This window comes from Pseudophryne corroboree, chromosome 3 (genome assembly GCF_028390025.1).
Source record: "Pseudophryne corroboree isolate aPseCor3 chromosome 3, aPseCor3.hap2, whole genome shotgun sequence".
Classification (NCBI taxonomy): domain Eukaryota; kingdom Metazoa; phylum Chordata; class Amphibia; order Anura; family Myobatrachidae; genus Pseudophryne; species Pseudophryne corroboree.
In genome coordinates this window covers 509,260,447-509,286,724 of record NC_086446.1, presented here as the reverse complement: position 1 = coordinate 509,286,724, position 26,278 = coordinate 509,260,447, and the positions used below count along the sequence as shown (strand labels likewise).

General features: G+C 43.7%; 1 protein-coding gene across 2 annotated transcripts in view; it reads right to left on the bottom strand.

The window, feature by feature from the left end:
- STX8 (syntaxin 8) overlaps positions 1–26,278 on the bottom strand; it is a 415,577-nt gene that overhangs the window by 349,858 nt on the left and 39,441 nt on the right. For both annotated transcript variants that reach the window (XR_010243916.1, XM_063961043.1), the window contains exons 3-4: positions 26,099–26,193; positions 25,210–25,320 (exon numbers count right to left, since the gene is read on the bottom strand). Coding sequence is in view for 1 of the 2 variants with exons in the window: in XM_063961043.1 (XP_063817113.1) it covers positions 25,210–25,320; positions 26,099–26,193 (206 nt within the window). In the remaining variant the exon portion in view is untranslated. The remainder of the gene's footprint in view (positions 1–25,209; positions 25,321–26,098; positions 26,194–26,278) is intronic.

Here is a 26,278-nt window from a genome sequence, read left to right as displayed (position 1 = left end):
TATAATATAATATAGATGCCTGTGTACAATTTAGATGTGTATAAAATAATACGTCCCTTTTATATTGGCACAATTGGTAAGTCTCCTTAATAATCCTCCAATGATTGGTTCAGTGACTGTCTTGGACTCTCTGGGTTCCTCCTCTGAGATACTCTTCTCAAGGTATCTTTAATGGCAGCAAAACCACCAGAATGCATACTGTACACCAACTCCTATCTGGAAATCTTTAAGCGTCCTTCCGTAAATGGAGTGTTCCCATACTTCGTATTAGATCTTAAGTATGGATAGAAAATCCAATGTTGAAAAAGAGTCACTTTTCCATATATCCAAAAAAGGTTTTTTTAATCAAATACATGCAGCAGCAAAAATAAAAAATCCACCAAGTGGAAAGAACCACATAAACTTACATAAAAATGACAAAAAATTAAGAAACAATTCTAGCAACCATCCCGGGTGCTGATGGGAATTGTAGTTTGAATAGTGAATTCCATATTGATGCTTGAAAAAAAGGCATACCACATTATCAGAGATAGGTTTATTCCTAGAAACAGACAGTTGAGAAGATCCGCAACAAGAAAAGAACCCTTTCTTACTATAAATATAGTTAAAGAATATATAAGAAGGGTCTACAAACCAGATACCTATATTTGCTGTGGAAATCCGTCACAGGCAGAGGTTGGTGTTGCTCCCCAGAGTCAGAAAGTCAAAGTGGAAATAGAAAGAAAAGAAGACTCTATTTTGGGGGCACTCTTAGAAATCCAAGACAGGGTTATTAATGTCCTAGTCGTCATAAAACATAACTTTTATTTATCCATTAAAATATGAAAATATAACAAACATAACATAAAGAACTACCCACTGATCTAAAAACTATTATTATTACAACACAACTATACCTATGTGTTGATTACCAAGCAATTTAGTTTATTATTAATAAATCAATACCCTCTGTAGGTGTGCCACTACCATATAATTTGTTGTGAACATCACAAATTGTGGCTGCACCCAGGATTAAAGTTTGTTCCGCACTGTACCTAAAATTAGGTTAAATTTAGGGAATTATCATCTCAGCATACACAGGCAATCTAACTCTGCTACCGGTATTAGATGGCGAGTTCTACACATTCATTGTCTAACTCTGGTTAATAATTTAACTGAAAGGTAATGACAATTAAAGGAAAAACCTGGACCCAATTTGCCAGAATTGTTAAAACAATTACAATTAAACACTGTGTACCTTTATATTATTCCTTTTCCGTAAATACAATGAGTAAGGATTAAGAGGAAAGATCAGCAACTCATAACCAGTTACTTCTGCTGTCTATCCGTCATGAGTTAGGACAAGATTGTCGACACAGCGGCCGGTAGATGAGAGAGCAGCGGTCTGAGTTTTTAGCTGATTGGAAGAAAGACAGAAGCCGTACTGCTTTCCCCGTTAGGATGCTCACAGTGTCCTGATATCAAAAGACATTGCAGTACATTATGCCATGATTCAGGAATGAGTGTTGACCGAAAGAGTAATAGATCACAGTAATTGCTAATTAGTGTACCATTAATTGGGTCTATTGATTAGCATAATTTGCATAAACAATTCTTTTTCCTGGTAGTATAGAAAATTCATAGAACATTACACCATAACAGTGCAGCATAAGATAAAGTCCTTGGTACATATGTCTGCACACTTCATCAATCTCTAAAAAAGAGCTGCTAAATCACAGTAAATTGTTTAAACTGTTTTAATCGAAACCAATTAGTGTGAATCACACCATATTAAAGCTAGGTTCCTGTTTGTAATCTTGTTACAGTGTTTATATGATGATAAATACAATTGTATCGAATCTAAGTAACAAGGTTTTAAACAATTACAAAAAGTTGTTTGTAAAAACTGGTGTTAGCGAGGGAGAATAGACAATAATTACAGCAGACCTGACCACTCCGTACAGCCGTTTTCCCTTCATGAATTAGGGTCTCAGGACCAATACAGCGGACGGTGAACGAGTGTATAGGGGCAGATCAGGTATCGTCTGTAAGAAAAGAAGTGAAGGTGGCCGTACTGCTGTCCACGTTAGAGCGGTTGCAGTACCCTGGTGTCAGGAGACATTGCAGGGACGCTGCACCGCAATCGTGGATGAGAGCTGGCCGAAATGTTTACCGTGTATGCATCTAGGACGAGCGGTCCCGGGTGGAGCGGAGGGTATTGATTGAGCCAGTGGTTAGACAGGTCTTTGCGGCGGGATTGCCGTGATAGGTCTTTGCGGCGGGATTGCCGTGATGACGCGTTTCACCCGTAGGGCTTGTTCACATCACTGCACCGTCTGACATCTGTTTCTTATGTGTGATCACTTGCAAAGATCGATAGAACAATGCTTGGGGTCCCCAAGGACCCCAAGCATTGTTCTATCGATCTTTGCAAGTGATCACACATAAGAAACAGATGTCAGACGGTGCAGTGATGTGAACAAGCCCTACGGGTGAAACGCGTCATCACGGCAATCCCGCCGCAAAGACCTATCACGGCAATCCCGCCGCAAAGACCTGTCTAACCACTGGCTCAATCAATACCCTCCGCTCCACCCGGGACCGCTCGTCCTAGATGCATACACGGTAAACATTTCGGCCAGCTCTCATCCACGATTGCGGTGCAGCGTCCCTGCAATGTCTCCTGACACCAGGGTACTGCAACCGCTCTAACGTGGACAGCAGTACGGCCACCTTCACTTCTTTTCTTACAGACGATACCTGATCTGCCCCTATACACTCGTTCACCGTCCGCTGTATTGGTCCTGAGACCCTAATTCATGAAGGGAAAACGGCTGTACGGAGTGGTCAGGTCTGCTGTAATTATTGTCTATTCTCCCTCGCTAACACCAGTTTTTACAAACAACTTTTTGTAATTGTTTAAAACCTTGTTACTTAGATTCGATACAATTGTATTTATCATCATATAAACACTGTAACAAGATTACAAACAGGAACCTAGCTTTAATATGGTGTGATTCACACTAATTGGTTTCGATTAAAACAGTTTAAACAATTTACTGTGATTTAGCAGCTCTTTTTTAGAGATTGATGAAGTGTGCAGACATATGTACCAAGGACTTTATCTTATGCTGCACTGTTATGGTGTAATGTTCTATGAATTTTCTATACTACCAGGAAAAAGAATTGTTTATGCAAATTATGCTAATCAATAGACCCAATTAATGGTACACTAATTAGCAATTACTGTGATCTATTACTCTTTCGGTCAACACTCATTCCTGAATCATGGCATAATGTACTGCAATGTCTTTTGATATCAGGACACTGTGAGCATCCTAACGGGGAAAGCAGTACGGCTTCTGTCTTTCTTCCAATCAGCTAAAAACTCAGACCGCTGCTCTCTCATCTACCGGCCGCTGTGTCGACAATCTTGTCCTAACTCATGACGGATACACAGCAGAAGTAACTGGTTATGAGTTGCTGATCTTTCCTCTTAATCCTTACTCATTGTATTTACGGAAAAGGAATAATATAAAGGTACACAGTGTTTAATTGTAATTGTTTTAACAATTCTGGCAAATTGGGTCCAGGTTTTTCCTTTAATTGTCATTACCTTTCAGTTAAATTATTAACCAGAGTTAGACAATGAATGTGTAGAACTCGCCATCTAATACCGGTAGCAGAGTTAGATTGCCTGTGTATGCTGAGATGATAATTCCCTAAATTTAACCTAATTTTAGGTACAGTGCGGAACAAACTTTAATCCTGGGTGCAGCCACAATTTGTGATGTTCACAACAAATTATATGGTAGTGGCACACCTACAGAGGGTATTGATTTATTAATAATAAACTAAATTGCTTGGTAATCAACACATAGGTATAGTTGTGTTGTAATAATAATAGTTTTTAGATCAGTGGGTAGTTCTTTATGTTATGTTTGTTATATTTTCATATTTTAATGGATAAATATAGGTTTATTCCTGTAAGGATAATGTTATGTATTATCGATGCGCTGATATTCAGTATCGGATTTGTGAGCCACATCACGTCAAGAATACATCTTATAGTCTACATAGGAACGCAGCTTTCCCAGCACCTGCCGTGAATATCAGATGCGTTGTCCCCATGGTAGAATGACCACGCTATTATGATGTGACTGCTCCGAGATAATTCTGCCTCCACCCGACTGCTCCTTTGACATGATATGACAATTCAACCTTCCAGTGGATCCTTCTCTGATTGATATTACTGACGTCTCCTATCTCCAGTTCCTTTATTTGTGCGGGTCAGCTTTATTATGCCTCCCAAGAAATATAAGGCAGCTAAATCTGTTTCCCAAGTGGCGTTCTTTAAACCTTCTCCTCAAGCCGCTAAATCAAAAGAGGTACGGAGTGGCCCCTCTAGGTCTGTTGTCCCTGTGTCCTCGTCGCATCGAGATGCGTCTGCCCCTACCACTGTTACTACACACACCAGCTCTATCGAGGATAGTGACTCGCTTACGGTGGGCGCTATGAAGCATCTCCTAACGCAATTTAAGGATGACGTTGCGGCTGAATTTAAAGCGACTATGAAGGAATGCCAGAGTTCTATTGATGAGATTGGTGGCCGCACCGATCACCTACAAACGAAAATGGGTGAAGTGGTGTCGTCGCATAATGACCTGATCTCCTCCCATGAACTGCTTCAAAATGAGGTCACAACACTCAGGGACAAGCTTTCTGAAATAGAGGACAGATCGAGACGTAACAATATAAAGTTGCGAGGTGTCCCGGAGGCTGTCGCCAATAGCGCTTTAAACGATTTTGCAGTTGACCTCTTTAGCAAACTCCTTCCCTCATACCGCTCGGCGGACTTTCTGATTGACCGCATCCATAGGCTCCCCAAAGCCAGGAACGCTCCTGATGGGGTCCCCCGGGACGTCCTTATGAGGGTACATTATTTCCACGTGAAGGAGGCAATTCTGAAAGCTGCTAGACCCTTGGATACTGCTTCGGAGGCTTTGGGCTTACTTAAGATATTCGGAGACCTGTCCCCTGCTACCCTAGCGAAAAGGCGCTCTCTCTACCCCATCACGTCGGTGTTACGCAAAGAGAACATTCTATATAGATGGGGATTTCCTACAAAGTTGCTTATTTCTCGAGAAGGTTCCACTGTCGTTATAACAAACGTCGAGGAGGGTAAAAAGATCCTCGCGTCATGGAACTCTGCAAGCTCATCTACACACACCTCTCCCGAACGAGGCCTCAGCGGGACTGGGCCTCGTCGGCTGCTGAGCTTTGAGAATCGTCTGTTCTACTATACTTGCATTGTTTTTATATCTTTCTAATCGTTTTGTTATGTCATGTTTCCTATTTTACACCAGTTCCTTGGCGGTTGCTTATTACGGGTGTTTATGTAAGGCCGATTTGAATGTTGTTAAACTGTTTTCAGGTGATGCCTCGACACCGATGGTTTACTGTTTGTTGTCTGCCTCTGCTGCCCCGTCTGCCGCCCACGTCTCTTTGGTAGCTGGGTCTTCTACCCTAGAATAACGATTCTCTTTTTTTTAGTCCCGGAGGCTGGCGGTGCGGGGGACCAGAGATAGAGGCCCGAGGAACTGCATCTTGTTGAATTTTAGTTCGGGTGTTGGCAGATTGACCACTACCACCCACAGATTAATTCTGAGTCGCCATGACTAGGCGTCCAACCGTGCCCCTGAAAGGGGTTAATGTTATGTTTCCTTTAACTGTTATTCTCCTTTTTCTTATCCTTTCTTTCCCTTTTCCTCTCCTTCTGTCCGGAAATTGTTGCTCATACTTCCTATATGCTAGCTGGTTGATGATAACTATGCAATCTTCGATTCTTTTGCAGTATGGTTAACCTTGTTTCTATAAATGCGAAGGGTCTTAATTCCCCACATAAGAGGAAGTTAGCACTTAATTATTTTCATAAAATTAGGGCTCAAATCATAGCCATCCAAGAGACGCATTTTATTAAATCTGCCCCTCCACGGTTTACTAATATGAGATTTCCCCATTGCTATTTGGCCAATGGATCAGCGAAGAAGGCGGGGGTGGCTATCTTAGTGTCTCAACATTGCGCGTTTTCCCTCACGTCACAATACTGCGACCCTGAGGGGAGAATTCTAATTTTAGTGGGTACTCTTGAAAATAGAGAGGTGACGATAGTTTCCTGCTATGCCCCGAACACCAAGCAATTAGCATTTTGTAGGAAACTCTGTGCTAAGGTACAACAATTGGCCAAGGGTGCTTTACTTCTCTTGGGAGACTTTAATTTGACCCTTGACCCTTTGGTTGATAACTCTGGCAAGCGGCCCTCACTCTCCAGTCAGCTCCATAGAAATGCAAAGGGCTTCCGTCAGTTATTAGCGGAAAATGATCTTTTAGACCTTTGGCGCGTTAAACACCCAATGGACAGAGACTACACATTTTATTCTCCAGTACATGCCTCTTATTCCAGAATAGACCTAGCTTTAGCAGATAAGTGGACTCTACAGTCCATCCGTAAAATTTCTATTCTCCCCATGTCATGGTCGGATGACTCCCCACTATTCATCGAATGGGCTATTAGTAGTAGAAAGATTACCCCGGCCCCCTGGCGCTTAGGTACACAAAGTCTTCTTCAGCCAGAGACCAAGCAGGCTATCCAAACCACTATGGATTATTACCTCTCTGAGAACTCTCCTCGGGAGACATCCGTCTTCACATTCTGGTGTGCCCTCAAAACAGTAACACGAGGGGCAGCGATTCAAACAGCGGCTAAACTTAAAAGGGAATATCGTAAAAAATTTGCACAAGCTGAGCTTGCAGTCGCTTCCTTGGAGAGTTCTCACAAGGCACATCCACATGATAAAACCCTTCTTAAATCATTGCAGGAAGCCAGAGAGGCGGTAAACGTTTTCTATTTAGCGGAAGTCCAACGCAACCTGCATAGACTGAACCAAAAATTCTATGTTTATGGTAACCGGGCTGGTAGGATGCTGGCGAGGAAATTGAGGGGCAGGAAAGCTAAGGAAAAAAATCACATTATCCATTCGGATAGGGGCAGGAGAGTCTATGATCCTGACGAAATTGCGAAAGTCTTTGCATCTTATTATGCCAAACTATATAACTTGAAGAAGGATTCTTCCACTTTTCAACCTTCAGGCACGGATGTTCAGAATTTTCTGGGCAAATTTCCCCTCCCTTCACTGTCACCGGAGTATTGTAGCTCTCTTAGTGCGCCTTGGACTTTAGCGGAAGTCGAAAAGGCTATTGACTCCCTTCCAGCAGATAAGGCCCCAGGTCCCGGCGGTTATCCTTCTGGTTTCTCTAAATCTTTTAAGGAGAGTTTGGCCCCGGTGGTCCTATCAGTGTTTAATGAAGCCTCCGAAGTTGGCCGCTTCCCCAAGGAAATGCTGGAAGCTCGAATTATCACCATCCCCAAACCGGGAAAAACTCCCACCTCAGTCCAAAATTTTAGACCAATTGCTCTATTAAATACGGATTTAAAACTTTATGCCAAATTAATTGCCAACCGTATCAGTCCCCTCCTCCCCTCTCTTATCAACCCTGATCAAGTGGGCTTCGTCTTAAACAGACAGGCCCCAGATAATACGCGAAGGGTGATTAATGTCATTGAACATTCTGCCTGTAGAAAAGAACCCCTCCTAGTTCTGTCTCTGGATGCCGAAAAGGCATTCGATAGGTTGAACTGGGACTTTATGATATTAACTCTGGACAAATTTGGCTTCTCTGGAAGGATCTTAGACTCTATCCTGGCTCTCTATTCCACGCCCTGTGCGAGAGTCTTTGTTAATGGATGTCTTTCTTCACCCTTTAATATCTCTAATGGCACTCGTCAGGGTTGCCCGTCATCTCCTATTATTTTTGCGTTGGCGATAGAACCCCTGGCTGCTTGCATTAGATCCCGGGACTCGATTAGGGGCCCTATTATAGGGGGCATTTCCCACAAAATCAGCTTATTTGCGGACGATATTTTATTATGTCTTTCTGATCCTGAGACTTCCTTGCCAGTTCTACATGCCGTTCTTCAAGACTATTTGGATGTTTCCTTTTATAAATTAAATACTAATAAAACTGAGGCCCTCCCACTCAATATATCTCCGACTGTGGTCTCTAGGTTGAAGGAATCGTACAAATATGCCTGGAAGTCCTGCTCCTTGAGATATCTAGGGATTAATTTATCCAGTGAAGATAATTGAATTGAATGTAATTATGCCCCGTTATTAAAAGCCTTTACGGAGCTGACTGGGGAATGGATGCTGCAGGAGGTGCCTTGGCTGGGTAGGATTGCCGCTGCCAAGATGGTCTTATTGCCAAAATTAATGTATCTGTTTCGCGCCATATCAAGACCCCTTCCCAAACTCTTCTATAATAAATTTAACCAGGTCCTGATTAGATGCGTGTGGGGAGGCTCTAGGCCGAAAATTGCTAAAAAGATTCTTATTCTGCCCAAACAATCCGGTGGGGTAGCTTTCCCAGACATAGAAAAGTACTATGCTGCTTGTCTGTTAAGTCAGTCTAGAGACTGGTTTGACACCTCGAGCCTGAAACCTTGGGTTATGCTGGAAGCTTCTTATTTGAACACTGTTACTCTTCCTGATTTGTTTTGGTTGCCACCTTCTGCTGCCCAAAGCTGGTCCGGATCTTGCAAGTCTATTAAAACGACCCTAGATTCATGGCATAAACTAGTGTCTTCTTCGGAAGAGATTGTATTACCGTCCCCCTGTCTGCCGTTATCCGCTCTTATGTCATCGATTCCTAATATTTCCCTAGTAGATTGGATTCGGAAGGGCCTCTCCACTGTGGGCGATTTTTTTTATATGTGACGTCTTGATGTCCTTTTCTCAAATACAAGAGAGATTTGGGATTCGGACCCAAGACTTTTTCAAATATTTGCAGGTGAGAAGTTGGTTACGCTCACTTGCTCCGCATCTTCACAAACCTTCTTTTCCGGCCTACATTGAAAGCCGACTGGAGACGCCCTCACATAAATATGGGATTACGTGGTGGTATCAATTTCAATTAACTGACAGCAAACAGTCTAAATTCAAAGCTCATATTCTATGGGAAAGAGATTTGAATAGATCCTTTACTGATGCAGAATGGGACAGTATATTTAGGTCTTGTTTTAAAGTCTCCAAATGTATTAACCACTCCGAAATGTTCTATAAGCTTATACAGAGGGCCTACTTCACCCCTGAAAGACAAAATAGAATCTGGCCTTCACAATCTAAATTATGTTGGAGGAAATGAGTATCTTTCATATCTTCTGGGCGTGCCCACTTACACAACCACTTTGGAGAGAGGTTTGCAGTATGGTTAGCATGATTTTAGGATTCACCATACCCCTGGACCCAGATTTAGCATTATTTCATTTGTTTGTAGACCACCTCTCTATAGGTGATCGTTATGTCTTGGGGCATATTCTGATAGCTACTAAAGCTGCTATAGCCCAATTGTGGAAATCTGAGAATCTCCCTTCTCTAGCGTTTATTCAAAATAAGATTCAAACATTTTATTTTTTAAACAGCGGAAGCTAAATACTCTTCCTCAGCTAATTCTATTCACCTGAAATGGTTAGGTTGGTCCGACTATAGGGGGAGAGAAGGTAGGCTGTCTATAGCTCTCCAATTGATTTATCTGTGCTTCACCCCACCTAGATTGACCTCTTTAAGAATGTTGTGTTATCAGACAGTTTCTTTAAAAAAATATATATATATTTTTGTTGGTTTGTGCTAAGCCTCTTTTTTTTTTTTTTTTCTCTCTTCTTCTTGATTCTGAACGCCAAATGTAACCAATTGTATATTCATCCAACTGTGCGTTAAAAGTGCTTTGATTATGGTAACCATTCCGGACTACCCCTATGTTCCTGCAGCAAAGAAGGCTAATAAGATATTAGCATGCATAAAACGGGGTATTGATGCTAGGGACGAGAGTATTATACTCCCGTTATATAAATCACTACTGAGGCCACACCTTGAATACTGTGTACAATTCTGGGCACCATACTACAAAAAGGATATCCTGGAGCTTGAAAAGGTACAGAGGAGGGCGACCAAACTAATTAAGGGCATGGAGACGATGGAATACAAGGAAAGGCTTGAAAGACTAGGCATGTTTACATTGGAAAAGCGGAGACTAAGAGGGGATATGATCAACATCTACAAATATATAAGGGGACAATACACAGAGCTTGCGCGGGACCTGTTTTTGGTTAGATCAACACAGGGGACTCGTGGACACTCGCTCAGGTTAGAGGAGAGGAGATTCCGCACAATACGGCGTAAAGGCTTTTTTATGGTAAGGACAATACGTGTTTGGAATTCCCTGCCCGAGGGAGTTGTAATGGCGGAATCTGTCAACACCTTTAAGAATGGGTTAGATAAATTCCTAATGGATAAGGATATCCAGGGGTATGGTGCATAGTCATGCATTATAGTTACTATAAATAGGGATAAAATGCAACGGCTGACAGCAGCATCAGTCAGAAATTTTAGTCAAATCATCATGCATAGGAGACCACAAATAGGTTGAACTCGATGGACAATTGTCTTTTTTCAACCTCAGATACTATGTTACTATGTTACTATGTTCCCCTTTACTCTTTTTTCTGTGTGAAAATTTTTCAAGAAAAATCTAATGTTTAAAAAAAAAAACAAGAATACATCTTATAACAATAGTAAATGAAAAAAAAAATCCTTACATCTAATACTGCCCTTAATAAGTTTAATTCCATAGAAACCAATGGCTTCAGTGACTGAACAGCTATGTTTGGCTTTGAAATGTGCCGAAAGGGAATGTGTAATCAAACCTTTTCTGATCTTTCTTAAATGTTCCCCTAAACGAACTTTGACGGGTCTGGTTGTATGGCCAATATAAAACAGATTACAGGAGCATTTTATAGCATAAATGACATTCTTGGTATCACATGTAATAAAATCTCTAATTGGTGCCACCTTGCCATTAATGGTAATATTTTCTATTTTGCTGGATCCCTCACTTTTAATATGTCTGCAGACAAGACAGCTGCCACATCCAAAGAAACCTTTTGAGAATATTCTTGGAATGGCAGGGAGAGCACTGGAAACTAATTTGGTTTTGAGATTGGGCGCTTTATGATAAATATGGATTGGCCTCTTGTGCACAAGAGTCCCAATCACAGGGTCTTTCTTGAGAAGTTCCCAATGCTTCTTCAATACTTTTTCAATGGCTTTATAATGTTGGTTGTATTGGGTTATAAAGGCCCACTCATATTTGTTATCCTTGTCTCTCCTGATGATCTTATTGCTTAAGAAATCCCTCCATTCAATGGTACTGACCTCTATTCTAGCCTTATTAATCCTATTTTCGTCATAACCACATGCGAGAAATTTCCCACTCATCTCATCCACCTGAAATTCAAAGACCTCCTTCTCATTACAGTTTCTTTTTAACCGTTTTAGCTGGCCTGTCGGGATTGAATTAGGCCAGTTTTCATGGTGGCAGCTAGTTGCCACTAGATACATCCCCGAATCAGTAGGTTTTGAATGTTTTTGGTGTTAATACGGTCATCCTTAATATATACGGTAATGTCTAAAAAGCTAATGGTTTCCACACTTTTCTCAAACGAGAGAATAATATTTTTATTATTGGCATTTAATATAGTGCAAAAATTATCTAAGGCAGTCTGTCCCCCTCTGCAAAGAAAGAAAATATCATCTATAAACCTGGCTTGAACTGCGATTTCAAGCTAAAATGTTTTTTGTGCACTGCATGTACCTTGATGTTTTATGGACAATGCTTTTTACCTTTTCATCTCATTTTTTGTAGTTTTTCATACTTTTTAAAAAAAATTTACTAATGTATGTTCCTTCTCTTTTTATTATGTTATAAGATGTATTCTTGATGTGATGTGGCTGACAAATCAGATACTGAATATCAGCGCATCGATAATACATAACATTCTCCTTAGAGGAATAAACCTCTCTCTGATAATGTGGTATGCCTTTCTCAAGCATCAATATGGAATTCACTATTCGAACTACAATTCCCATCAGCACCCGGGATAGTTGCTAGGATCCCACAGTGCGGCTTCCGTTATGTCACTTCCAGTGGAGCTCAGTGAGACACGGACTGCAAGACACACCCTGAGAGGGGAATGCGGTCTCATATTGAACTACAAGTCCGCGTCACTTCTGGCGGAATTTCCATATATGGCGACCACGGAAGCTCGAACTACTACATCTCTCGGGATGCTTTGCAGCGACCACTCGGGATTTGTACTATTATGTTATAAATGTTTCTAATGACTCAACATTAAATCCATAAGTAATATGGGAGCTTTAGGCATATATGGAGATACGGAAAATATGTTTCAGTTTTTGGTTTTTAATTAACCTCTTGATTGATGTTGTCATTTCCTGCTACTCTCTGATTGGCTACTTGTGTAATAAATATCAAGGCTCCCCATGGTACAAACATGTCTTGATAAAGGTCTTTTTTTGACCGAAATGCGTCGACATTTGTACCGTGAGTAGCCCCAAGAAAACTAAAATTTTATATGGACTTTTGCCCTTTTTAAAATTGTTTCTTCATTTCTGTATTTTTTATGTAATTGTATGCGGTTCTTTCTACTTGGTGGATATTTTATCTTTGCTGCTGCATGTATTTGATTAAAAAAAACTTTTTTGGATATATGTAAAAGTGACTCTTATTCAACATTGGATTTGCTATCCATACTTAAGATCTAATACGAAGTGGGGAAACACTCCATTTACAGAAGGACGCTTAAAGATAACCAGATAGGAGTTAACACGCTACATCTTGTGTGAGTTGGGATACGCAGTCTGGTGGTTTTGCTGCCATTAAAGATACCTTGAGAGGAGTAACTTGCTTTACTTTCGTGTGAGTTTGGGTACGCGAATTAGATCCCAAGTGGTTGAAATACGCATTACCTTTATGGCCAAAATATATATAGAGTGACATGAAAATCCCATTGATCTATTAAAGATACCTTGATGTGATTTGTACTAACTTGATTTAGTGTGAGTGGGGTACGCTCCCCTTTTCTGGATTAGAATCAAGAATCGTGGATATTGTGTGTAAAGTGAAAACAGTACTACACATTTGTATGTTTTTCTTCTGTTCCTTTTTCATATGAGCTTCAGTGAAGGTCCAAGATAGTAACTGAACCAATCATAGGATGGATTATTAAGGAGACTTACCAACTGTGCCAATATCAAAGGGACGTATTATTTTATACACATCTAAATTGTACACAGCATCTATATTGTGTTAGAGCATGTGTCTGCCTGCTACCAACAGATTTATCTCTCTGGAGTGAAGATACAGAAAATAACTTCTCACCAGTCATAACGGGAAACCCTTGAACAAGTGTGCTGAATGTTTACTGTAGTTCAATGTTGTTAAGCAATGCGGTCATTCCTTGTTTTCTCAATACTTATGTCACACAACACACATCCTGTACTGTGTTTGCATACTGTAATGTAATGTCATTGCTTCACTGGCCATGTGTCATAAGGTGACCATCTCCTGAGTTCGTCCCTTCATTACAGAGACCAGTAGAACATTATAATAACTCAGATTTTCATTTTGCTAGATATATACAGATTTGGCGAAGAGAATAGAAACATATATATATATATATATATATATATATATATATATATACACACACATATATACACACACACCAGTGGCCACTCGTTTGGGACACACATACTCCTATGTACACCCCCACCATATACTGCCCCTACTCCTATATACACTGCACCCCCATTCTCTTCTATATTCTGTACCCACCACCATATAATGCCCCTATATACACACTGCGCACCCATACCCCTCCATATAGTACCCCCTATATACAGGGCATCTGACTCCTACATATAATACTCCCAACATATACTGCATACTCTGCACAGCATCCTCCATATACTATGCTGCAACCCCAGGTTACTTGACAACCTGGGACTCAGCAACAAGTAGCAGCAGTAACCAGGAAACAGAGGCAGGAACCACCAGGCGGTCCTGCAGGTCCCACAGAACTCAGAGCGGTGGCACCGGGGACACGTGGGGCCACTTACCAGTGTAGGGAGAAGGTGAATCGGTCTGGCAGGAAGGGGTGATACCCTGCATGCAGCGAGCAGTGCAGAGACTGGGAGAAGGAGGGGTTGATGCTGGGGCTGTAGATGATGCAGGTAAGGAGGAGGCAGATAACCGGCTCAGCTGTTTTATATATACTGCGTGCATGCAGGGGTGCGAGGGTCCTGTGTTCGCCCCTACCACACCCAGCACAGGCCATGCCCAGACCCCTCCGGCCAGCTGCTGGTGGCTACTGGCCTCCTCAACCCCCAGATTGGCCAGGAGCTGTGCGGGGACTGGTGATCTTACACATGCCAGCACTGGTGTATCTATATACACACACACACACACACACACAAACAAAAGGCTAACGCTATTCCACACCTCTACGGTGCGCCGGTGGCACACAACTACACACACCTGCTCGGCATGACAGAGCCCCAGCTCCCAGCAGCAGGAGTTCCAGAAATCTGTCAGCTCCTGTGTGAGTAGAAACTCCATCCCCTCTCCCCTCTACAATCCGGCCCTTGTGTCAGTCATTTTGACGGGCTTTTAACTAGTGGGGTAATAATACTGGCATGCAGCAAACATCAAGCATAATGTAAGAGAAACAAAGTTTTGTTTTATTTATTTTCTGTGAACATTCTATCACAACTTTATTAATCTGTGCTGTGACTCTACAGTACAAGCTGCATAAGCTCAACAATGGTTCTGTCAACAAAAGGCTGCAAATCATTTATTTGCATTACATGCTAAAAAAAAACCACGAGATTTATGGTAAGAACTTACCGTTGTTAAAACTCTTTCTGCGAGGTACACTGGGCTCCACAAGGATAGACATTGGGGTGCAGAGTAGGATCTTGATCCGAGGCACCAACAGGCTCAAAAGCTTTAACTGTTCCCAAGATGCATAGCGCCGCCTCCTCTATAACCCTGCCTCCCTGCACAGTAGCTCAGTTTTTAGTTAACCAGCCCAATGAAGTAGCAGGAAAAGAGACGACAACAGTTAGTAGCCACATACACCACACTCTCACGACAGGAGAAGTGTCAGCGGCTAATGCCATACCAACCCAAAGAAGCTAAGTGTGTCAGGGTGGGCGCCTTGTGGAGCCCAGTGTACCTCACAGAAAAAGATTTAACAAAGGTAAGCTCTTACCATAAATCATGTTTTCTGCGGCGGGGTACATTGGGCTCCACAAGGATAGACATTGGGGATGTCCTAAAGCAGTTCCCCATGGGAAGGGACGCACTGTAGCGGGCACAAGAACCCGGCGTCCAAAGGAAGCATCCTGGGAAGCGGCAGTATCAAAGGCATAGAACCTTATGAACGTGTTCACTGAGGACCACGTAGCCGCCTTGCACAATTGTTCAAGGGTCGCACCACGGCGGGCCGCCCAAGAAGGTCCAACAGGCCGAGTAGAATGGGCCGTAATGTGAGCAGGAGCGGACAGACCAGCCTTCACATAAGCATGTGCAATCACCATTCTAATCCATCTGGCCAAAGTCTGCTTGTGAGCAGGGCAGCCACGTTTGTGAAAACCAAACAGAACGAGAGAATCAGATTTCCTAATAGGAGCAGTTCTCTTCACATAGATACGGAGAGCCCGTACCACATCCAAAGACCGCTCTTTGGAAGACAACTCAGGAGAATTAAAGGCCGGAACCACAATCTCCTGGTTAAGGTGGAAAGAAGACACCACCTTAGGTAAATAACCTGGACGGGTCCTAAGAACCGCCCGGTCACGGTGAAATACTAGATATGGGGAACTACAAGACAAGGCACCCAAATCCTACACTCTTCTAGCAGAGGCAATAGACAGCAGAAACACCACTTTAAGGGAAAGCCACTTAAGATCAGCCGAACCAAGAGGTTCAAACGGAGACTCTTGTAATGCCTCCAAAACCACCGACAAGTCCCAAGGAGCCACAGGCGGGACATAGGGAGGTTGGATAAGCAACACACCCTGAGTAAAGGTATGAACATCAGGTAAGGCCGCAAATTTTCTCTGAAACCACACCGACAAGGCAGAAATATGAACCTTGAGGGAGGCCAGACGCAGGCCTAAGTCTAGGCCCTGCTGAAGAAAAGCCAAAAGCTTGGCTGCACTAAACTTGGAAGCGTCATAATTGTTAGATGCGCACCAAAGTAAGAATGCCAGACCCTATGGTAAATACGAGCAGAAGCCGGTTTCCGGGCCCACAACATAGTTTGAATGACCGCCTCAGAAAACCATTTAGCCCTCAAGACGGAAGCTTCAAGAGCCACGCCGTCAAAGACCGCCGGGTCAGGTCCTGGTAGACACAGGGGCCCTGAACGAGGAGGTCTGGGCATTGTGGAAGTAGAATTGGACGCTCTGACGAGAGGCCCTGAAGGTCTGAGAACCAGTGCCATCTGGGCCACGCTGGAGCTATGAGAAGCAGGGTTCCTCCTTCCTGCTTGAACTTCCGAATTACCCTGGGCAGGAGTGACACCGGAGGGAACACGTACGGCAGCCAAAACTTCCATGGCACCGCCAGCGCATCCACGAATATGCTTGAGGATCCCTTGTCCTTGCTCCGAAAACCGGAACCTTGTGATTGTGTCGAGATGCCATCAGGTCTACGTCTGGAAGGCCCCACCTTTACACTAGGAGTTGAAACACTTCTGGATGGAGGCAACGCTCTCTGGCATGTACGTCCTGACGACTGAGAAAGTCCGCTTCCCAATTCAGGGCTCCTGGAATGAATATTGCAGATATGGCCGGTAGATGGTGTTCCGCCCATTGAAGAATCCGTAAGACTTCCTTCATTGCCAAGCGGCTTCGAGTGCCGCCTTGATGATTTATGTAAGCCACTGTGGTGGCGTTGTCCAACTGTACTTGAACAGGACGGTTCTGTATTAAATGTTGGGCCAGGTTCAATGAGTTGAAGACCGCCCGCAATTCCAGAATGTTGATCGGGAGGAGAGGCTCCTCTTTGGTCCACCGACCCTGAAGGGAGTGTTGCTCCAACACCGTGCCCCAACCCCTTAGGCTGGCATCCATCATCAACAGGACCCAGTCGGGTATCCAGAAGGGATGTCCCCTGCACAATCGTTGTTCCTGGAGCCACCAGTACAGCGACAGACGGACCTCTGGAGTCAATGAGATCATGTGAGACCTGATCCGGTGAGGCAGGCCGTCCCACTTGGCCAGAATCAGCCTCTGGAGAGGGCGAGAATGGAATTGAGCATACTCCACCATGTCGAATGCTGACACCATGAGGCCCAGCACCTGCATCGCCGAATGTATGGACACTTGCGGACGAGAGAGGAAGCAACGAATCCTGTCCAGAAGCTTCAGGACTTTCTTCTGAGACAAGAACAACCACTGGTTGTGAGTGTCCAATAGCACTCCCAGGTGCACCATGCTCTGAGCAGGAACCAGGGAGGATTTCTTCCAGTTGATGAGCCACCCGTGGGCTTGTAGAAACCGGACAGTCAGATCTAGGTGACGTAGTTCTGGGGACTTTGCCAGGATCAACAAGTCATCCAGATACGGTAGGATCCTGACAGCCATAATTTTGGTGAAGACTCGCGGAGCCGTGGTTAAACCAAAAGGTAACACCCGAAACTGGTAATGGAGGTTGCCAACCGCAAACCTCAGGTATTGCTGATGCGACACTGCTATAGGAATATGCAGGCAAGCATCCTGTATATCCAGGGAGACCATATAATCCCCAGGTTCCAAGGCCAGAACAATAGAGCGAAGGGTTTCCATACGGAACTTGGAGATTCTCACAAACATGTTCAATAGCTTGAGGTTGAGAACGGGCCGGGAGGACCCATTCGGTTTCTGGACTAGAAACAGCGGAGAATAGTACCCCTGTACTACCACTCCTGTGTCCAGGAGGGTCTGTACCACCGAATGAAGAGTCTTTGCCTTTGTCTGGACCGAAGGGACGTCTGTCAGGCAAAATCGATGAGGGGGACGGTTTTTGAAGGCTATGGCGTAACCTCGAGTGACGACTTCCCGTACCCAGGCATCTGAAGTGGTCTTCAACCATTCCTGGGTATACCCTAGAAGCCGGCCCCCCACCCTGGGGTCCCCCAGGGGGAGGCCTGCCCAGTCATGCGGCAGGCTTATCGGTCTAGGAAGCTGGCTGACGGGCAGCCCAGGCTCTTTTGGGCTTTGGCTTACCAGGTTTGGAAGTGTGGGCCTGTTTGTGGTACGCCTGACCTTTTGCTTTACCTGAAGGACGAAAGGGATGAAAGGAAGTACTTTTAGCCTTCGGCACAGAAGGAGCAGTACTTGGCAGACAGGCTGTTTTGGCAGTAGCCAAATCAGCCACTATCTTATTTAAGTCCTCTCCGAACAGGATATTTACCTTAAAAGGGAGTACCTCCATGGTTTTTCTAGAATCCAGATCCACAGACCAGGATCTCAGCCACAATATCCGGCGAGCCAGGACTGACGTAGTAGAAGCCTTGGCTGCCAGAACACCGGCATCAGAAGCCGCCTCTTTAATATAGTGAGAAGCTGTGACAATATATGACAAGCATTGTCTAGCATGGTCAGAAGAGATTTCAGCTTCCAACTCTTGGGCGCACGCTTCAATAGCTTCTGCAGCCCATGTCGCTGCAATAGTGGTACTTTGCGCAGCACCTGTGATGGTGTAAATCGCTTTCAGACAACCCTCCACACGTTTATCTGTAGGCTCTTTCAGAGACGTGACGGTAGTGACAGGTAGAGCTGAGGAAACCACCATCCTTGCCACCAGCGAGTCCACTGGAGGAGGTGTCTCCCAATTTTTAGACAGCTCTGGTGCGAGGGGATAGCGAGCAAGCATCTTCGTGTGAGGCACGAACTTCTTACCTGGATTTTCCCAAGATTCCTGACGTATATATCAACCAGGTGATCAGAATGAGGTAAAACTTATTTAACCACCTTCTGACGCTTGAACCTATCTGGTTTCTTAGGAGGAACGGATGGCTTGGGATCAACCGTAATCTGTAGAATCAACTTTATAGCCTCCAATAGATCAGGAACATCCACTTGCGAACTGCTATGCCCATCAGTATTATCAGTGTCAGAATCTGTGGGGTCAGTGTAAACGCCATCTTCATCAGACGAGGTGTCAGTGACAGCCGTGGATTGTGAGGAAGTAATGGCCCACTTAGAAGATCCCTTGGTCTTAGGAGAGCATGGGTTAGACTTTTTAGTAGTTAGTGACTGGTTCAATTTCTTTAACTGAGCAGACAAGTTATCTGCCCACGGTGGATTAACCGTGGGGACAACATACGGTTGGACGGGCATAGGAGGTCTCATAGGGGGGGTTAGTTTAGTAACTAGCGTATTCAGTAGTGTGGAGAAGGTAGACCACGGCGGGTCATTCTGGACCCCCGCTGCCACAGTCCCACTGGGGGGCAAGGAACCCCCAGAACCAGAGCCCTCAGCTGCTATATTTTGCTCAAAAGTATCTGTGGCTTCAGCACCACTCCCAGTGTGTTCAGCCCCAGAACCGTTACCCTCATAAGCAGACATGTTATAACTTGCAGTATAAGGTAACACAGTACAATTTGTCAGCAGCACAATACCTGACCCAAACCCCTGCGCAGTGTAGTCAGCACAAACAGGGATTCGAGAGAGCTATGGTGACTAAAATCACAGAGAAAAATACAATGAAAGTATATCCTGTGAATATCCTATATTATATTATAATAAACCTGACACACCTAGCCCCCACAGTTTATAGAATATAGGGATAGCAAGCTGAGTGAAAGACACGAAATGGAAGTCACCCAGCAGGCCAATGCACACACATATAGTCACAGTTTGTACAATGCAGATGTTATGACAAGCAATAATACTGCACTGGACTAGCTTATATATAGCTATGTAAATCAATAGATATAACACTGCACAGTAAAGACTGGATGTATATCACAGGGTACTTGTACCAAATAACCCTGACCAAATGCACTTTTTCTTAACTAACACTGTCTAAACGACATGTAGAATACTTAAGTGTCTTGTAAAGGCACAGTGCTGACTGTCAGGCGGCTTTACACAGGAGGATTTGCCCAAGCAGTCCCAGGAACAGTGTAGCTGAGAGAAATGGCGCCCAAACACTGACTGGGAGTAAGGGAGAGAGAGAGAGATATGTAGCTCCAGGGCGGGAACATTTACTGTAAATGACGCCCTGGGGCTGGGGCTACAGGTCTAAGCCCTATCCCCCTGCTGGACATAACCACCGGTACTATGGGCTTAATATAAAATGGTTTATGAGAGAAACCAACCTGTGCCCGTGACCTGGTGGCCTAGTGGGGTCGCCTGTACTACCACAGTGTCCACGCCAGCGCGCGCGGCCCGCCTCCCATCGGCCGCGCCGGATCGCGATAAAGAGCGGGTCCCACGAACGGGACCCACTTACCACCTCCCGAAGCGCGGCCACGCGATCCTGGAGAGTCCCAGCCGTGTATGTCTAAGGTGAAGAAAACCGGAACCTCCTGCTGTAGGTACCCAGCAACCAGGACACGGGAGTGTACAGCGCCGCTGGGGAGTGATGGAGCTGCAGCAGGGAATGTCTCCTGACATCTAACTCTGCTGCAGCCCTTGTAGTCTTCACTTTTCTTCACAAAAAAGCTCTTCTTAGGGCTGCCAGTAGCAGCCCTTCTGTTACGTGCCTGCTATCTGCAGCACCAACTACAAAACTGAGCTCCTGTGCAGGGAGGCGGGGTTATAGAGGAGGTGGCGCTATGCATCTTGGGAACAGTCAAAGCTTTTGAGCCTGTTGCTTTCTCGGATCAAGATCCTACTCTACACCCCAATGTCTATCCTTGTGGAGCCCAGTGTACCCTGCAGCAGAAATACTTGTGGTAATACCAATTACACCTGAACTAGCCCTAAAGATTCAAAGCTCCGAAAATCTGTAATACTCAGAGCACCACGCCGCCTACCGTAGCCAGTTTCCATTTGAATGACAGACCGTAACCATGTCGACATCAGAACCTTCACATGGTCAAACTGTCGACAGTCACCAGGTCAGCATTCCCATACTGTCGACTGATTCACAATGTTAACATCTGAGATGTCAACATTCTGAGGATGCAGGCGATTAGGCTTAGGCAGTAGAAGGAGGATGGTTAAGGATAGGGGGAGAAATACTAACCAAGATACCGATCTTCACGTGACCCGGAAGTCGACGACACTGGAGCCGGTGCTGCCGCTGGAAGAGGGTAAGACACCACCAGACCACCATGGACGGTTTGTGGACAGTTCAAGTCGACATGTTGTCACGGTAGACATAATGAATGTTGACATGGTCACTGTCTACATGCCGATAGTACAACCCTGTCAGCACTCATGTCGACCTAATGACTGCCAACAAGTCATACAACACTCATTATAGCCATGGAAACAGCTATTCTCTGTGATGGAAAATCTGCCAATCAAATGAACCAATGATATCACCGATGGACAAAGAACTTAGGGCCTAATTCAGAGCCGATCGCTATGGCTGCGATCGCTCAGAAGGCGTGTGATGGACGTTTTTTCAAGGCCTGCGTTTCCTGCAAGTGGAAACATGGCGTCAGACCACTATATACGCAGACATGGGGTCTACCTCTATTCAATGTGCCAAAGTGCAAACAAAGCAATCCAGATGTGAACCGAAAACATTTTTCAGTTTACATTTGGATTGCTTTGCTTGCAGTATGGTTACCCAACCTGATGAAAAGGCAGGACAGCCTTGAAATGTCGTTGACATGTAACCTCCCGTTTTTGCACTTTTGTATAATTTTGACCTGATGTTTTCTAACACCATGTTTTAATACATTTTTGGATACACTAAAGCTTTGGAGTGCCACATCCGTTTTTCCACAAAAATACCTGGCTGCAGGTAGGGAAAATTTTATTTTATATATATATATATATATATATATATATATATATATATATATATACACATATACATACACATACACACACACACATACATATACACACACACTCACATTTAACAGTTACTTATGTAGTGGGCGATACAGATGGTGTGGATTACTGCTTCACAGCACTGAGGTCATGGGTTCAATTCCCACCATGGCCCTATCTGTGTGGAGTTTGTATATTCTCATCATGCTTGCATGGGTTTCCTCCCACAATCCGAAAATATACTGAGTTAATTGGGTCCCAATAAAAAAAATTAAACCTAGTGTGTAAGCATGTACATGTGTTTAGGGCAGACTAGAAGGGCCAAGTGGTTCTTGTAATATCTATCAAATTCTATGTTTCTATGTAGAGATCTTGGGGATGGGACCCAAGCCTAAACACTACATGCACGTAGCCTGAAGGTCATTTTCTAGAATACATATTTTTTAAATAAGGATTTTTTATTAAGTTTAAGTACTTAGGAAAAAGAACAAATAATAAAGATAAAACATTAAAAAAAACCTAACAAATTGCTGTTAGAAGATACAAGTAATCAGGGGCCATCCAAACTCTTGCAATGCATACCTTTGCTAAGGCTAAGGTATTAAGCACATAACATTTGAGAAACTTATCGAGCTGGTGGTCACTGCAGATACCCAAAGGACAAACCGCTGGATTCATAGGTGAGAGAGACACACCTGTGGAGGAAATAGCCTGGGTTACTTTATCCCAGAAATCAGAAACCTGTAGGAAGGACCAAAGGAGATGCCAATGTACCCTCCCCTGCTGAGCATTTGGGGCGCACACTGGAATGACTCCCTCCAAATCAAAATAAGCGTGTCGGAGTAAGATATGTTCGATGCAATATAAATAGTTGTAACTGCTGGAAACGGACAGACATTGTGGTCTCCCGAGGACTACCTAGTGCCAAATACCAATCAGTATAACTTAAACAACCTATATCTGCTTCCCACCAATCCCAAAGCACAGTCAGTGGGTCAGGGTGGAGGGAATCCAATAGATAGGTAAAGGAGAAAGAAATCAGTCGCTTAGGGCCCAGGGTACATAGAAATTTCTTAATGGGAGACTCCAACAGAGCAGATGCGCTATCAGGGAACTGGGATTTCAGGGTGTGTTGTAGCTGCAAATAACGGAAAAAATTACTACTAGGTAGGTCAGATTCCAAACTTAAGTGAGAGAGGGATATTAAAGTGCCATTTTCATATAGTTGCCCTATGGACCCCGCTCCCCAGCATTCCAGGCCAAATCAATCTGTGGGTTCTGCAACTACCTCAACTTGGCCATCCCCCATAACGGAGTATCAGGGTCTAAACTCAAAGCAGGGTTGCGCAGCAGGTTACTAATTATGCGCCACACATGCAGGGCTTGGGAAATAAGAAGCAAATAGGAACTGTAAGGATGGCCCAGACCAGACTGCGCAACCAGCAACAAAGGCAAATCATCCGACTCCCCAATCTGCAACCACTACCGGAGATGTGCCAACTGTGAGACAAATAATAGAATTTAAAATTGGATAAGGCTAAGCCTCCAGAAGTGCGGGGCCTTGTAAGAGTACGCAGTTTCATGTGAGGGCGACAGTCCATCCAGATCAGAGAGGATATATAACTGTCAATTTGACAGAATATACGTACAGGAAGGAGAACTTGGGAGTTTCAAAGGATATACAGCAATTTAGGATGTATAACCATTTTAACAAGATTCACCTTACCAGTTAAGGTTAGTGGATGCCTGTGCCAGGCATGTAATCTAGACTTGAGATAATCCAGTTGCAGGAAGATGTTCAAAGTTATATAGTGAGATGGTGTATTGGAGACCCAAATTCCCAAGTATTTAAAGGTAGTAACCCACTGGAGAAGTACAGAGGGAGAAGGGGCTGTGGGGCAGTCCCCTCACAGAGGAAGAATATGGGACTTACTCCAACTAATACAAAGGCCTGAGAAAGGGGCAAACTGATCCATGACTTGTAAAACAGAAAGTAATGAGAACTGGGACTCCGCAAGAAAAAGAAGGAGGTCATCGGCATAAAGAGTGACCCTGTCCTCCCTACCACCTAAACAAAGCCCTTTAATGGAAGAATGAGTGAGTTTACACACGAATGGCTCTATGGCACAGGCAAAGAGAAAGGGTGACAATGGACAGCCCTGTCTCGTCCCCCAGGACAAAGTAAAAGCTGCTGAGACAAAGCCATTTATACTGACTCGGGCAGTGGAAGCAGAGTATAACAATTTAATCCAACTAAGAGAAACAAGGGCCAACACCAAACCAATGATTCCCAGAGGAAGGGCCCCTCGACTGAATCAAATGCTTTGGCAGCATCAAGAGAAATAACAAACACCGTGGCCTTATCCCCATGAGAAGGATGAAGCTGGAAAACAAGCTCCGCAGATTAACAGTGGTGGATTTCCCCGCATAAAACTTGTCTGATCTGGAAGGACAAATCAAGGTTATGACTTGACCCAGTCGAAGAGCAAGGAACTCAGGGCCTGATTTAGACCTGATCGCTGCTGTGCGTTTTCGCACAGCTGGCGATTATTGATAGACTGCGCATGCGTATGCACCGCAATGCGCAACAAGCATCGCCAAACATGACAAGCTGGTGCGAAAATTTAAATTCTTACAGCCATCCGCAAGATGATTGACAGGAAGAGGCCATTTGTGGGTGGTAACTGACCGCTTTCTGGGAATGTCAGGAAAAGTCCAGGGGTTCCCAAACGTTTTCATGGAGGGTGTGTGACGTCAGCTCCGGCCCCGATCAGCCTGTTCTCATCACACTGTAGGAGCAAGTCCTGGGCTGCGCACAGACTGCACATAGTGGTAAAAACATTAGATAATGAATGTGGTGCGAATGGATTTGCAGCTGTCTACTGACTTGAGGGATTTTTAGCACGGCATACACATGCGATCGCACACATGCGATCACACACATGCACGGGCGAATTTATACTCCTCTTGGGCGGCAACTCTCTGAACGCAGGACAGCAAAATTAGCAGCACAGAGATCAGGTCTGAATCCTTAGCTGGGATTTTCACATATGTTCTACAATATTTTTTATAATTTTGTGCATGAAATAGTTTGTGTACACTGAACCATCAGAAAGCAAAGGTGCTCCAGTCATGCTCCAAAAATGTTGGCTTTCAGAGTATTTCGGATATTAGATTTTTGGATATGAGAGAATCAACCTGTAATACTCTGTTGTGATCTGTGACAATGGCAGAAATAAATAAGTCTCACCTTATGACATCTGGTTCTGTGCCTTCACTTTTAAAAGATATTTCAAGTTGACGCTCTTTTGTCAGGAGCTCATCTACAAGGTTCTGTCTTCGATCTCCCTCCAGCTGTGTGCTATACAGGTTCCAAGTTAAGTCAATATGATGCTTGCAAATTATGGGTGATTATGGATGTTTGCTATTCCTTTGAATTCACTGTGTCACAAAGAGACAACTGAGTCAACATTCCATGACATCATAATCTCTACCATGGGACTGCCGATTAATGTTACTTAGACACTTTCATTAAAAGCATTATTGGTTTATGTTTAATATTGTCTGCAATAACCGGTAAATCTAAATATTAAACAGCATTATAAAAATGAATAGGGACTTTAGGGTCTATTTACGAATGGATAGAGATAAAGAGGACGGAAATAAAGTACCAGCCATCCGGCTCCTAATTGTCATTTTTCAAACACAGCCTGTAACATGGCAGCTATGAGCTGACTGGTTGGTACTTTATCTCCGTCCATGTTATCTCCATCCCAGGCTTCGTAAATAGACCCCTTTGTCTTACGGCATTTTTTTTAAATAAATAAATGGCACTAAATTTGTGTCACTTACATATCTTCCCATATTATGTCTGTAGTTAAAATCACTTTATAGAAATCATCCAAACCACTGCAGCCAAAGAGGAAAACTGTTTAACCACTTAATTGGTGAATTTATTTTTCTAAAAACCACTCAGAATTTTTTGTGATGATTGAATTAGGTCAAGACCATATACTGTATTTAAAATGTATCCAAAAGTACTTTTATTAAAAATAAATAAATAAAAAATAGTTGCAGTAATCTAAAAGGACACGCTGGTGGAAATGTCCGACCACAAGTGAACTGCTATCAAAGGATACATCTGACGTGTCGAGACCGATCTCAGCAAGGACTCCCTCAGTTGTCCAATATTCTCATTTAGTCTTTTCATGAGGGACCTCACGGTGATATTTATCTGTGGAAACAGTTGAGCATGTGCTGATAAATAGAGGTTGTAAAACAAAACAAAAAAGTTTACTGACTCAGTGAGTATACACACT